The 12,656-nt window shown below is 41.9% G+C and overlaps 2 protein-coding genes across 2 annotated transcripts in view; one reads left to right on the top strand and one right to left on the bottom strand.

Annotated features, from left to right (window-relative positions):
* The window catches only part of SNX3 (sorting nexin 3), a 34,837-nt gene extending 33,575 nt beyond the window's left edge, over nt 1–1,262 (top strand). The window contains exon 4 of the mRNA XM_009279140.2: nt 338–1,262. Coding sequence (XP_009277415.1) covers nt 338–443 — 106 coding nt within the window. The 3' untranslated portion in view covers nt 444–1,262. The remainder of the gene's footprint in view (nt 1–337) is intronic.
* Nucleotides 1,263–5,326: 4,064 nt separating this feature from the next.
* NR2E1 (nuclear receptor subfamily 2 group E member 1) overlaps nt 5,327–12,656 on the bottom strand; it is a 19,191-nt gene continuing 11,861 nt past the window's right edge. The window contains 4 exon segments of the mRNA XM_019472023.1: nt 5,327–5,489; nt 7,706–7,811; nt 8,081–8,230; nt 8,616–8,712. Of these exon segments, the coding sequence (XP_019327568.1) occupies nt 5,327–5,489; nt 7,706–7,811; nt 8,081–8,230; nt 8,616–8,712 (516 nt within the window).

Here is a 12,656-nt window from a genome sequence, read left to right as displayed (position 1 = left end):
CATGAGTTTTGCCTTTTTTCTGATTCTCTCCCCCATCCCACTGCAGGGGGGGAAGTGAACGAACGGCTGTGTGGTGTTTAGCTGCCTGCCGGGTTAAACTGCAACAACCATGCTTCCAAATGATCAGAAGTAGCTCAGGGTTCCTATGGACTAACTTCATCTGGGGAAGAATGACAAATCTTGCTGCCCGGCATCATTCTAGTCACCAACAGTGAACTGGAAGTGGGATCTATGCCTAAGTGCAGAACCATAGGTTATTGGTATAAAACCTTGCTCTGCTGGCTAGCTGCAAGTAGACTTGATTTGTTAGCACTAACGCTTGTTTTTTCCTCTCCAGGGTTGCAGGCCACCCACTGGCACAGAACGAGCGCTGTCTTCACATGTTCTTACAAGATGAAGTAATAGACAAAAACTACACACCATCCAAAATAAGACATACTTGAGTTCTGAAACCATCTTCTCAAACATTAGTGGTTCTTATGCTTGGTTTTAAGAGGTTGTAGTTTGTCTTAGCATGCTGAGGATAAACAGGCACGAAGTCTCCACTAACATCAGTACACTGCTTGGTCTTTTCATATGCTTTATAGCATTAAAGAACTCACTTGTCTTCTAGCTAAATCCCTCTGAATCCTTGATTTAAGAATATTATACTATGAGACTATCCACCCCTTGCAATGTCTCACAAACCTTTCCACTCTTATTTGCAATGACTTAATAATGTTTACTGACTTGGCCTTACTTGAACTTGCACAGTTGTAGTGTCACGTGTTCACTTGTATTTGACTAAACTGCTATGCTGTTTCTGAGGTAGTCATCTGTCTGAACTTCTGTAGAAAGACTGCTTTATTTCTGATACCCTGTGCGAGAAACACTTATGCAATTGTCTTCAAGCTTGTAAAACACTTTATACTGAAGTAATGAGGGAATTATCTTTATATTCTGTAAGAGGAAAAAATCAAATTTATATACTAAAGTTTTGAAATAAAAGTGAAAATGCACTTCAAATGTTTTGTCACTCTTGACCTTGAGTGTGGGGTATCTCATGCTTTCTGAGAAGCAGGGACTTGACTATACTAAGTGAACTGGTGTTTCAGCCTTGCTGTGATGCTCTTCTGCAGTGTAGTCTTGTGTTACTAACAGCCAGCACTGAATACCCTTAGATGTTGGCACTCGCTGCTCAAGTGTTAAAGAACGTATAAAGGTATTGAAGGCTATTCCTGTGTTGTGGAGCCAAAGCTAGAACCCCATTCATGGTAGGCAGGTAGTCAACAGATCTGTGGCTTCAATATGTTTGGGAAAAGAGTACCTTTCTACTTGGCATGAGAAGCATCAATCTAGCTTTAACTAGCAAGTGAAAATTATACCATCCTACAGAGGAAGGAATGTTGGCATAACCTATAATATATTATAACTTCAGTCCTAGGTTAAAGTAGCTCTGCTCTACAACTACAATTAGGGGTGTGAAGTCATACAAGCCTGCTATAAGATGTGATCACAGACCACTTCCCTGAACATTAAAGGAAGGGGAAGCTGTAGCATTGTGCTTGTATGACCACTGGTGAAATGCAGGTGGTTGCTTGTCAACTGCAGTTCAGGCATCAACACTGCTGAAGTCGTCTTTCTCACTAGATGCTTCTATGGCTGGAGAAGCTTCCTTAGTGCTTCCAAATGTGACATAGGAGTTACCTATCCAGATGCTCTTGAAAACAGATTCAAGAACACTCTAGCAGCAATCTGATCCAGTGTTTTATGCTATTTGGTAACAGTACATGTTGACTTAGACTTGGCTCTGCTGCTTTTTTCTTCTTAAAATACTCTGTATCACTGTTGAGAACATCCTACGAACTTACCGGCAAAGTTGTTTAGTTTCCTTTAACTAAGACCATTAACCTCATTTTTGGAAATCTGGTTGTAAAAGATTGAACTGACAAAACAGTGGTGGCTGACTGGATTATATGTAGTACTAGTGACTAGCTACACTGAATAGTTAGGTGCTCAAATAATTGCTCTTTCCCCCTCATACTTAACAAAGACTGTGCTGAATTTTCCAGCAGTCCTATTCATGAAACCAGGGACCAAAACTGACAGAGCCCACTTGCAGCCCAGAGCTGTCTAGCTTTTCAACACAGTCTAGCTTTTCAAGAAGTTTTTGAAAATGTAAAATCAAATCTAAAATTCCCTGTGCTTGTTGAATCACACGTAAAAGTTGAGTTACTCTTGGAAATGGGGAAAGAAGGGCTAAATGTATATGAAGTTCTATTATTTAGGTTTAGATATGTAGTAAGGTGTTCTTTTTCTTCTCAAATGTTCTTTTCTGAGAGAAGCTTCTTTCAGAAATCAGAGTAAACGCCCTATCTTATCCCTAAAAGATGATGACACAATCTGTGTCATCTGCTGTGGAAAAAAAAGAATTAAGCTGAAGAGGGAAAAGCTGCATGCTTGATGTCAAAGTATTCCTATTTCCAAAGTGAGGACTTTAAAGTGTTAACCTCTGAGATTGACAGGACATCTGCACTGGACTCTGGGATTTCACCTGACCTTCAGTCCTTCAAGGCTAACTAGAGACCCTAATTCTAGTGTAGTGTAACTGGTTCTGCTTCTGTGGAGCCTGCAGTACTGGGAGGAAGACGTGGTCTGAGATTAGCTGTGACTAAACCACAGGGATCTGGGCATTGTTCCCAGCTCGTGAGTCTGCTCTGCAGCTGGGCTAGGTCCTGCAGGTAAGAGGATGAGATATGGGTGTGCACCCATTGCCCTGCCTGCTTTGCAGCTGGGAGAAAGCCGGTACACTCTGCTGCATCCTCTAGCCCGGGTGATCTAGGGACTGGGACTACAGCACACTGCAGAGTGCGGTTGCCTTGCGGCATGCATGCAGTTCATGTTTATTGCTGCTCCAGGATAGCAGCATGAATCTTAGTGAAACGAGTGTTCTGTCATGGGTTCTGCACAGCAGCGGGTTCAACTTCTTTAGCTCATAAACTGAATTGTCACAGAGTGGAAAGCCACAATTAATTTTCTGCCCTGTCCAGTTCTTTTTAGCATAGAGAGCAGAAAATGGTTGAAGGTTATTACAGGTGCAGTAAGAACACTTCATAAAGTGTTGGTTTCTTTCTAAGAATGTGCTATTATGCCCTGTGGTAAATGCATTCTCAAGTGCTCCATGCTAGTTTGTATAGAAGATGTTTCAAAGTCCTGTAGTCCATGCCTTGTCTCACCCGACTCATCAAAAGAATGGTCTTGTCTACTTTATGGTCTGGCTGTCTTGGAAAGGGCAGAATGTGAGACCTAGCAAACTGCACAGATGGAAGAGAGATGGGGTGAAAACTTTGACCTCTGAAATGCGTGCGATTTTTGTGCTTGGAGTCAATGGAGCTAGGATTTCACTTGTGATCTGTACTCCTTGACACTGAAAACCGATGAGCCATTGATATACACTGTACATTTCCTCCTGTCATTTTAGCGCGCATGGCTCTTTGGTCACTCATTGCCATATGAACGATAAGTTGTATTTGCCTTCTCCTATTGCCAACTTGTTCCTGTGCACTGGGAGTTGCTGACCTCTTTTCTTTGGTGTGATTACACAATTGGACACCTTAATAAAACCTCAGAATCTTTTTAATTGAAGCAGTGTTTTTGTACTCATCACCCTTTGTTAGCTGCACAATTCACCAATATTTAAAATTGTAATAATGTGAAACAGAAGACTTATACTAGGTTAGACCTCTGATCCGTTTAGTATTGTGTCCTAGAAAAAGCTCTGTGTCAGCTCCTTGAGAAGGAAACCTTGCAGCAGGTGCATATTTGAATTATAGAAAACAGCTCTATGCAGGACTTCAAAGTCCCTTTGCCCCAAGGCAGGATCACCTAAGCTATTCCTTAAATGTTTGTCTAACCTGTTTTTTAAAACCTCTGATGATGGAGACTCCACAGCATCCAAGGCAATCCATTTTAGTAGAGAATATTTCTGTTCCCTGGTAAGTAGGGTACAGTGGAAGAAACTGATCCAGAAATAGAAGGACAAGCATTAAAAGAACAGTGGAAAGTAATTTAAATTCAATATATTTTTATTCTTTGTAAATACAATGAGTACAACTTTTTAACTTCACAAATCAGTTAATCCACTTTGTACAGGAAAAGTTTTACTCATTCTATGATAGTCCAAGTGCTGATTTTTCTCAGTGCTAGTTCCTAATAACAAATCAAATTTTGAAAAGTACAGCAGCTATCTTTAAATGTTTTTTCTACATTTTTCATACATCAAATAAGCAGCTTATAACATTTTTGTGTGTGAGAGGGTGTAGGCAAACAAGGCTTCAAAATTAGAACCTGGAGTTTTCTAAAAAGGCATTGGAGACTTTTGGAAATTGTTAGCATTGTATCAGTCAACAACCTTTATTTCTTTGAAATAAAGTTCCTTCCATTGATTTTTTTTATAGTCATTTCACTTCTCTGCACATCTCATTGACAAAGAGTTTGGCCGCCGTTGCCTTTGGTTTCAGCACTGTGCCAACGGGACAGCCAGCAGGTCACTGAAGCGGTCATCTCCATTGTATTTGGTTTTGCTGTTTTAGTCTTCCTTTCTTGACTTGTGTCTTTTCAGGTGTGTATGTGAATGTCTGTCTGTGTGTGTGGAAGAAGAAGGAGGGAAGGTCGGGGAGGAAGTGTATAAAGCTCTTCTGTCTTTGAGATGTTAACCGAACAAATTGTGGTGACATCCGCACCAAAGATCACCAGTTCATTTTGCAGGAAGAATGGAGCTGCCGTCATAAGCTACTTTTTAATCAGTTCTGAAGGCCACTTCATGACGTATTATAGCAGAAGCAATGTTTTGGTAACCTGGTCTTAAATGTTGCCTATCACATTAAAAACATTTTCCCAACATAGGCTACTTTTAAAACAGTTCTGAAGGCCACCGCATCCCACGTTACAACAGAAGCCAAGTTTGGTCACCCGGTTCCAAATACTGAACAAACCAAAGTACCTTCTTTCACATTTTGTCTCAGATCTGCCAGTTAAATGAAAGAATAGTGGAGTCTTTGTTAACTATGACTGGCATCTGAATTGCCTCCATCCTGTAGTAACAGGAATAGCAGCCAAATTCCAACCACTTTCACTTTTTCTGTAGAACAAAGCATTCTCTCCATGATCTAAATCACTCTGTTCAGAGCAGCAGAATCATATCTACTGGGGTATTTTTTGTCAATGGGTTTAAAGGCTAAACATTCCCAGGCTTATGCTTCCTGTAGATTTTGTTAGTTGAGGCTTATTCTCCATAGATAAAAGTTCTTCTCAAACTGTCCATCCTGATTGGTTTTTTTAAGGTAATTTATATGTCACTGGATTTGTACATATCTGAAAGCAGTCTTGTAATTGGTACATTCCCAATGGTCTTTTTGAAAAACACTTCTTCTATTGTAGATGGACTAATGGATCGTAAAGCTGGTAAAAGCAATAAGAGTTTTCCAAAACGACAGGGTTGTGTGGGATACCTGGGAGACAGAGAGAGAAAAACCTGTTGAAGTTTTTAGATATTTTTCCAAAGAAAATCTTTTACTTTACAGAAAAGACCAATACTCAGCAAGTTGTACAGATGGGTGCTACCTGTGCTAAAACCCTGTGTGCTGTACTCACGTGAGCAAGAAGGTTGACCCCAAGGAAAACTCTCATAATGGAGGTTAGCAGAATATAGACCAATGTCTCTGAGTTTTGATTAGCTCCTTTGTTTATTCCCTCAGAGCAGTGGCAATACAGAGACAGGATCTGCTTTGACTTGTCCCTCAGACAACAACTATGTTCTTGATGCGGTTCAGGGAAGAGCTTGACCTATAATAAATACCCTGTCATTTAAAGTTCAATTTAAACCTGGCTGGATTGTCATGGTAATCATTTTGCCCCCTTCTGGTTGCCTTATACATTGAATACCAATCAACATTTAGAAAGTTTTTTTTGGTGAAAGAAGCTGTGTTTTATCCCCAGGTAACGTATTTGTGTAATAGGATATTTTCCATCCTTTCTCCAAGCTTTTGAAGCCAACACAACATAGGATATGTATTCTAGCTGTGCCTACGCTGACTTTACACCACTGATTCTCAAGTCTCTGCTTACAGTGGTCTCCCTAAAAGAAGGAGTAGGTTGTTTGGGGAAACATTCTGCTTCTCCAGTCTGCCCTCCCTTGCGTCCTGTTGAGAGTGACTCCACTGAGATCAAAGGGCTGATACTGCTGTAACACTGGCAGGAAGGTAAATTCGAGCCTGAGGAGGAAACGCAAGCTGAAAGCCCTATCCCATTGGAGTCGATGTGACAGTCCTGTCAGTGGACTGCACTTTTTTCCTTGCAAAAGGATATCTTTTACAACAGATACTGTTTAGCCCAGTAGCTAAATATTTCCAGCAATGCAGAAATACAACGGGAAAGTCGCCATGCCTGGGGTGGAAACTGTGGCCATGTAAAACCATTGCTCCCTGGCTTCTCTCTCCAACAGGGCCTGGCTCACTCAGAGTCTCCAGGGAGCAATCGTCATGGGAAAGGCCTTCCGTAAGAACAGGAAGAGGTTGCTATGCAGCAGTTATTCCTTTTGCTCTGAACTAGCCGTAACTGGATGGTATTTGCAATTTTGCTCCCATCCCCAGGGCAGGCCATTCCCTTTAGGCTGAATAGAAGTGCTTCAGAGGCTGCTGCCATCTAATCTCTGACACCGAGTTGACTTCTGCTAGACAGAGCTATTATGAGAGCAGATCAAAGTCTCAGAAGGAAAAAATGGTATAAAAGTTCCTCTTCCACTGCTCCATCTCCCACTGTGCTAGTCGCGTGGACCCCCACTGCAGCTAAAGGACTGAGACGTGGAGTTTACAAGACCTGTCGCAGCTCTCCCCAGAAGTCCTGAACCAGCCAGAGCAGCTGTTGCAGAAGATGTTAGGTGCGCTCTTCTGGCTCTTCCCCTGTCCCACCACTCTGAAGTGGTCCATAGCAGGAGGCTACGGATCTGTTCACAGCCAGCTGTTCTAGAGTGTGGGGCTGTATTTTGCATAGTACATTTCATGCAATCCTGGGCTTACCCCTGTACACTTTGTGGGATGACAGCTACAGCTTTTACAGCAGGTTTTAACATTTCTGTATCCCATGGGACTTATCCTGAATGAGGCAGAGGGGGATATTTTCTTCCCAAACAATGATTCTCATCACTCTGCTGCGGCACCAAAATGGGATTCACAATTTCTGGATTTTTCATTTCAACCTGAGAACAGACTCAGGGTAGTGTCTTGGAAGAGCCATTTAACTTCCTTGTGTCCCGATTTCCATGTCTGCAAAACGGGGGAAATGACATGGGGAAGCGTATTGGAGATCATGGGTCAAAAGCGCTCATACTGCTGTGAGATGTGATGTTGTTTTGAGCAGCACTATTAGCAGTATTTAATTGAATAAAATGTAGAGGAAAATGTAGCTTTCTGAAGTCCAAAGTGTTCCACAGCAGGTATCACTTCCCAGGGGAAGATCTCTCCTTTTACCACTTTTCAATTTGTCTGAATAAATCCCATGTTCCTCATTTCATCAGGAAATGCCACATCCCAGCAGGCTGACAGCCAAGGTATACTTGCTGTAACAGCCCAGTCCCCATTTCAGTCAGTGGAAATGTCACCTTCGCTACAGCGGGAGCGTGATTTTACCCCTATACCTGCAAGAAGTATTGAGAGAAGACCCTGATCACCTGGTATGAATGTAGCTGTTCAGAGTGAGCTGGGCTTCATCTTGAAGGGCTGCTATGGCGGCAGCATTTCGGAAACTCCTCAGTTCGGAACCGCTGTGTGTAGGCACTGGAAAGCAGATCAGTTACTAGTTCAGCTTGACTCTTGGGTGGGTCAAAACAGTTCAGCTAGTGCTATCAATGGAAATTAAACGTTCCCATTAGTTCCCCAGCACTCCACTGTCAGCCTTTCAAAATGCAATACTGACTATTGGAATTCAATACTGGGAAACCTGTTGGATGGTATAAGGCTATGTCTGGTTTAAAACATCATTTTTGCTTTAAAGTAGCAACCTCATAGTTATCAGACCAGACGAGCAAGAGATTCTTTCTCCTTACCAGCTTTGAAAGTGACAATGCATTTGAGACAGGCAAATTCGGTAGCATCTAGCCGAAGTTGTCTAAATCTAGCCACACACTCCTGTAAAGCCTGTATTTCTGAAATAATTTTATTCAGCTTCTGAGAATCTGTATTGTCACCATTCATGCCTAAAACAGAAACAGATGAAATAAATAATATTAAAGGCATTTGCTTTATTTTATATTGATTTCTGACAAAATCCTCTGTATCAATATCCACTCTATTGTCACACTTGTCTATCTGGTTCCATGTAAACTGACTATATTGTATGAAAGTTAATATAAAATCTTCTCTTGGATGATAACAAACACAGTAATTTGCATTTAAATGACAATGCAAGCAGTCATGAATACAACAAAACAACATTATTTGCATTTAAATATAGATTTATAAATGACAGGTATGCTCTATTGTTCAGTAGGAATTTGTTATTCTTTACATGTTGTTCTTTTTTCAGTAATGTATTTTTATGGTAATTTTTGTAACAAAGTCATTAAATTGTGCAATTCTTACCAGATACAGCCAGTAGAGTGTTAGCATCAACTGGAATGGCCCATTGTGCTATTCCTAGAACAAACAGTTCTCTCCAAGCATCTTCCAAAAGCATCAGCTGTCATACAATAGATGTACAATATAACATAGTGTATAATTTATAGATTTATAAACAATTTAAATATGTAAATTTCTGTTATTTTAAAAACTACTTTAAATGCCTGTCATGGTGTTTTCCCCACAGCATTTGTTAGCTCTTCTCTTAGCTTTTTGAGAAGGTGTCTAGAAATAAGTCTATATGCATTGTAGAAAAACACTGAGGGTTGGCTCACTGTGCACCATGTTGTGGACCAAAAGGGAGGAGAAGGAGAAAGGAGAATGAGAACTCCCGCCCCAGAGAGCTTGCTCACAACATGAACACTCGCCTGTGTTTCTCAGCACAGCACGGGCTCTCTCCTCCTCTCCTTCGGCACATATAGCTGTCCTAGGACGAGCTGGACGAGTGCTCTCCTACTGCTCTCTAGGGATTACCCTCCTTTCCCTCCGGAAGGCAGGACTTGTGAAGAAAAGCCTGGACAACGTCCTGAAATTACATCACTCTGTAGGGAGCACCGCTTTAGGGGGCATATGTATCTTCAGCCCCTTCCTTACTAAGCAAGTCTTTAGCTCTTTCAAGCACAGCATCTAGTCACACATACGGTTTCTCAGTGTCACCTGTTTTCCTGCTTTTTGCTTAAAACCACTCAGAAATTCCAGGCACTAAGAGCTGTTTCCTTTCAGAGAACTGAGCATCCAAGCACCTAAGCTGACAGCATTGCTAGTTCTCTGCAATTTTTGTACATTGCCTGGTTGTATGGAGGCTGTTTTTCTCTGTTTGGAGGCAATGCCTTTGATTTCCGTGGAGAGGCAGTGGTGCATCTGAAGAGGAGACGTGACTCCTGGTAATACAGACTGGCAAAGCCAGAACGGACGTGTTTAGTCTTGAGGGCATCTGTGGATTTTTTGCCCAGACCAACTCTTAAGAGGGCTTTGGAGGGCACCCAGTTCAGCTGAAGTTCATGGCCTAAAGGACATGCCGTGGTGCGTACGCATTGCTGGGACCTCATGTCTTTCAATAGGGTGGGAGAGATTTGGAAGGGTGAGAATTGTAGTGGACTCAGGAGGGATCATCTGGTGGCTCCATGCAGTGAAAACAGATTGCCCAAAACTCATGCAGAAAAAAAAGCAAACCACAAGTACTAATATTGCTATGGTCCCTGAAAGTAGCAGCAGCTTAGCTTCTTAGGAAAATAGGAAGGAGGGTATTTTAAGTCTATAAAGATTCTGTAAAAGGAAGAACAAAGTAAAAAAATACATCTTACCAAATGGATTATGATTTCCTTGGAATCAGATAAGTGAAAGTAATAGATGATACAGAAAGCATGCAGTGAGAGTGAATCCTTTATCTATGTGCTAACTCTTAACAGTATTATGAGTTTTAAACCACCCTGTTCTGGTCAGAATGGGAAGAGCTCTCAGAGTCTCTGCTCTCAGCTCATCACTGCAGGCTTATGCCCATTTTCTGCCTTTTTGTGCTATGTGCTTTGCAGAACTTCTATATAACTTGACTAAGGAAATCGTGATGGGAAAGTATTTCTGTCTCTGTTTGCATATAGTTACTGTTTGAAATAATTACGTTGGATTTTACAGTATTGGAAGCTGCCCAGATCATTCTATGAAATATGGAGGGGAAAGGGGGTCTAGGGTGCAGTGCCCATCTCAGCTCTGTTCCGAGAGCAGCCGAACCTGCTCGTAAGTCTCCTAACTGCTGCTGCCTGCGAACCCAGCCCCTCCTCTGGATAATCCTGCCTGATGGATGTGCAGGTTTCTATATGACATAGGAAATGATTCGCCAGCCTTTCATCTGCTTTTGTAAAACTTTTTTTGTCATTCATTCATGCAGATACAATGGTAATGAATGGTGGTTCCTGGAAGATATCAATTTCATATGTTCTTTCCCACTAAGTCTTTAAAAAGTCAGAAGACTTCAGAAATAAGAGACTATTCCAATAGCTGAAGCTTTCTTCATGCCTATGCATAAGTCTGTAAAACCACCAATTAAAATAATTCATGCTGAAGTCATACTCGGCCCTCCTTCTTCAAAGAAACAAGAAATACCAGACTTTCTGCAGGACTGTTTTTTGCTTCTTAATCAGCCCCATCCTGTTAGTACGACCTTTTGTTGGCGGCCTGCATTGGGCCAACCTGTCTTACGGACAAGCTGGGCAGGTGTCCAGGCCAGTAGAACTTGAAGCACGGCATTTTTGTTGTGTGGCTTCCAATCCACGATGGGATTAGCTCTATGGAGCTGGGGAAGGGACACAGCCTCTGTTTTACCGAGGGTAGTGACACAGCAATCCTCAGACTTGGGTTTTGTCAGCAATTTGGTTTCTACTTATTTCCTTGCCTTCAAGATGAAACTGTCATAGAATCCTGGAATCACAATGCGTTTGCCTTTTCGGAAAAGCACGACAAAAGCAAAATCCAGGAGAAGGTTTTAGACTCTCTTCGGGCAGATGTCAGGGATCCAAAAAGAGAAATGCAGACATTTACAGCTGGGCCATTGTCAAATTAAATAATGCAATGGCACTATTATAAAAATCAACTGTCTGATTATTCATGAAATAAGGTGATTAAAATCAGTTATTTCTTCTCCAGCTCTCCTGAATATGACAGGGGAATCACACAGAAAGAGGCCCAGGTCAAAGCTTTAGAGCTGAGCAGCTCTGAGTTTTGAGGAAGCTGGCTTGCAATGAGGTACAGCAAGTCAAGGTGATATTAAGGAAAGGCTGGGATTTTCATATGTGATTCACTAACATTAGTCCCTGCTATGAAAGTGAAAGAGGCAGTGGGTTATTTAAAGATAACGGGAACACTCTGGTATCTATGGTAGATAAGCAGGCCTTGCTGTTTGAGGCATGCTTGGTCATGTGCGATGGAGGCTTCCCTTGCTCCCAAATCCTGCTGCCCCCTCCTCTGCACACTGACAGAGATGACCTTGTGGGAAATGCATCCATATTACGTCAAATAAAGCCTTCGCCTAAGGACCCTCCTGTGGACATCCCTGGTCCAGAGATGGACCCAGCCTCTTCCCGTGCGCTGAAGCTCCTGCTGAAGCGGCATGCTTGCTGCTTGTCCCTGATATTTGGGCCTGTTTCTTTGGTTGCTTAGTATGACAGACCCGGTGCTCCACAGGAGTAGCGGCAGCAGAAAACAACATCAGAGAACAGCATGCCGCACTGGGACCGCTGTCTTCCTCGCGGTGCGTGTAACCTCCTGGGCCCTATCTCATTGCTCCCCTCACGCTCACTCCGTAGCAGTACTGCAGCCAGAGCTGAGCGGCATCCCCCTTTGTCTAATTTCACAACAGGGGTTTCAAAACGTGGGTCTGGTGCTAGGAAAGGAACATTTCAGTGTACCTTAGCTTTATATCACATTGTGACCATCATGATTTACCGTTAGGTAGAAAGCACTATTGGTTTCCTAAGAAGCTCTTTTCTTTCAGTTCAAAATACATATTTGCATATCAACTGCAACACTTGCAACATGCATCCATGGAAAGGAACTAGTTCCTCTGATGACTGCTGTGTACCATCCAAGGTATAATGTTTCTAGTTACCATTTTGGGAAATTAGCTCAATCATATCAAAGTATTAGATGTCTTTTATATTTGGAGCTTTGCGTAGATTTTCCCCCTTCCATTTTATAATTATCTGATTACTTTTTTTTTAAATTAGTGCATTGTACAAAGCACACCGAGTCCTCATCAAGAATCAAGTAATTAAGAAATTGCTTCAGCTCGTATGGTTCACATATGATTTACATGAGGCAAAGGCAAATTGTCATAGAGGAAAACAAGACAAATTAAGGAAGATTTTAATTAATGGTGAAAAATATTGGGGGCTGGCCAAGTTCTGCTTCCACCATATTGGTGTAATTGTAAGTTCACCGAAGCCAACATGAATAAGGAAAAAATGTTGGCTGTGTAAACAGTTGAGAGGGGAGGGGAGAGGGGAGAGGAGA

This window comes from Aptenodytes forsteri, unplaced genomic scaffold (genome assembly GCF_000699145.1).
Source record: "Aptenodytes forsteri isolate BGI_AS27 unplaced genomic scaffold, ASM69914v1 Scaffold339, whole genome shotgun sequence".
NCBI classification, from domain to species: domain Eukaryota; kingdom Metazoa; phylum Chordata; class Aves; order Sphenisciformes; family Spheniscidae; genus Aptenodytes; species Aptenodytes forsteri.
The sequence above is the reverse complement of the archived record's forward strand: the minus strand, read 5'-3'. Positions and strand labels throughout refer to the sequence as shown.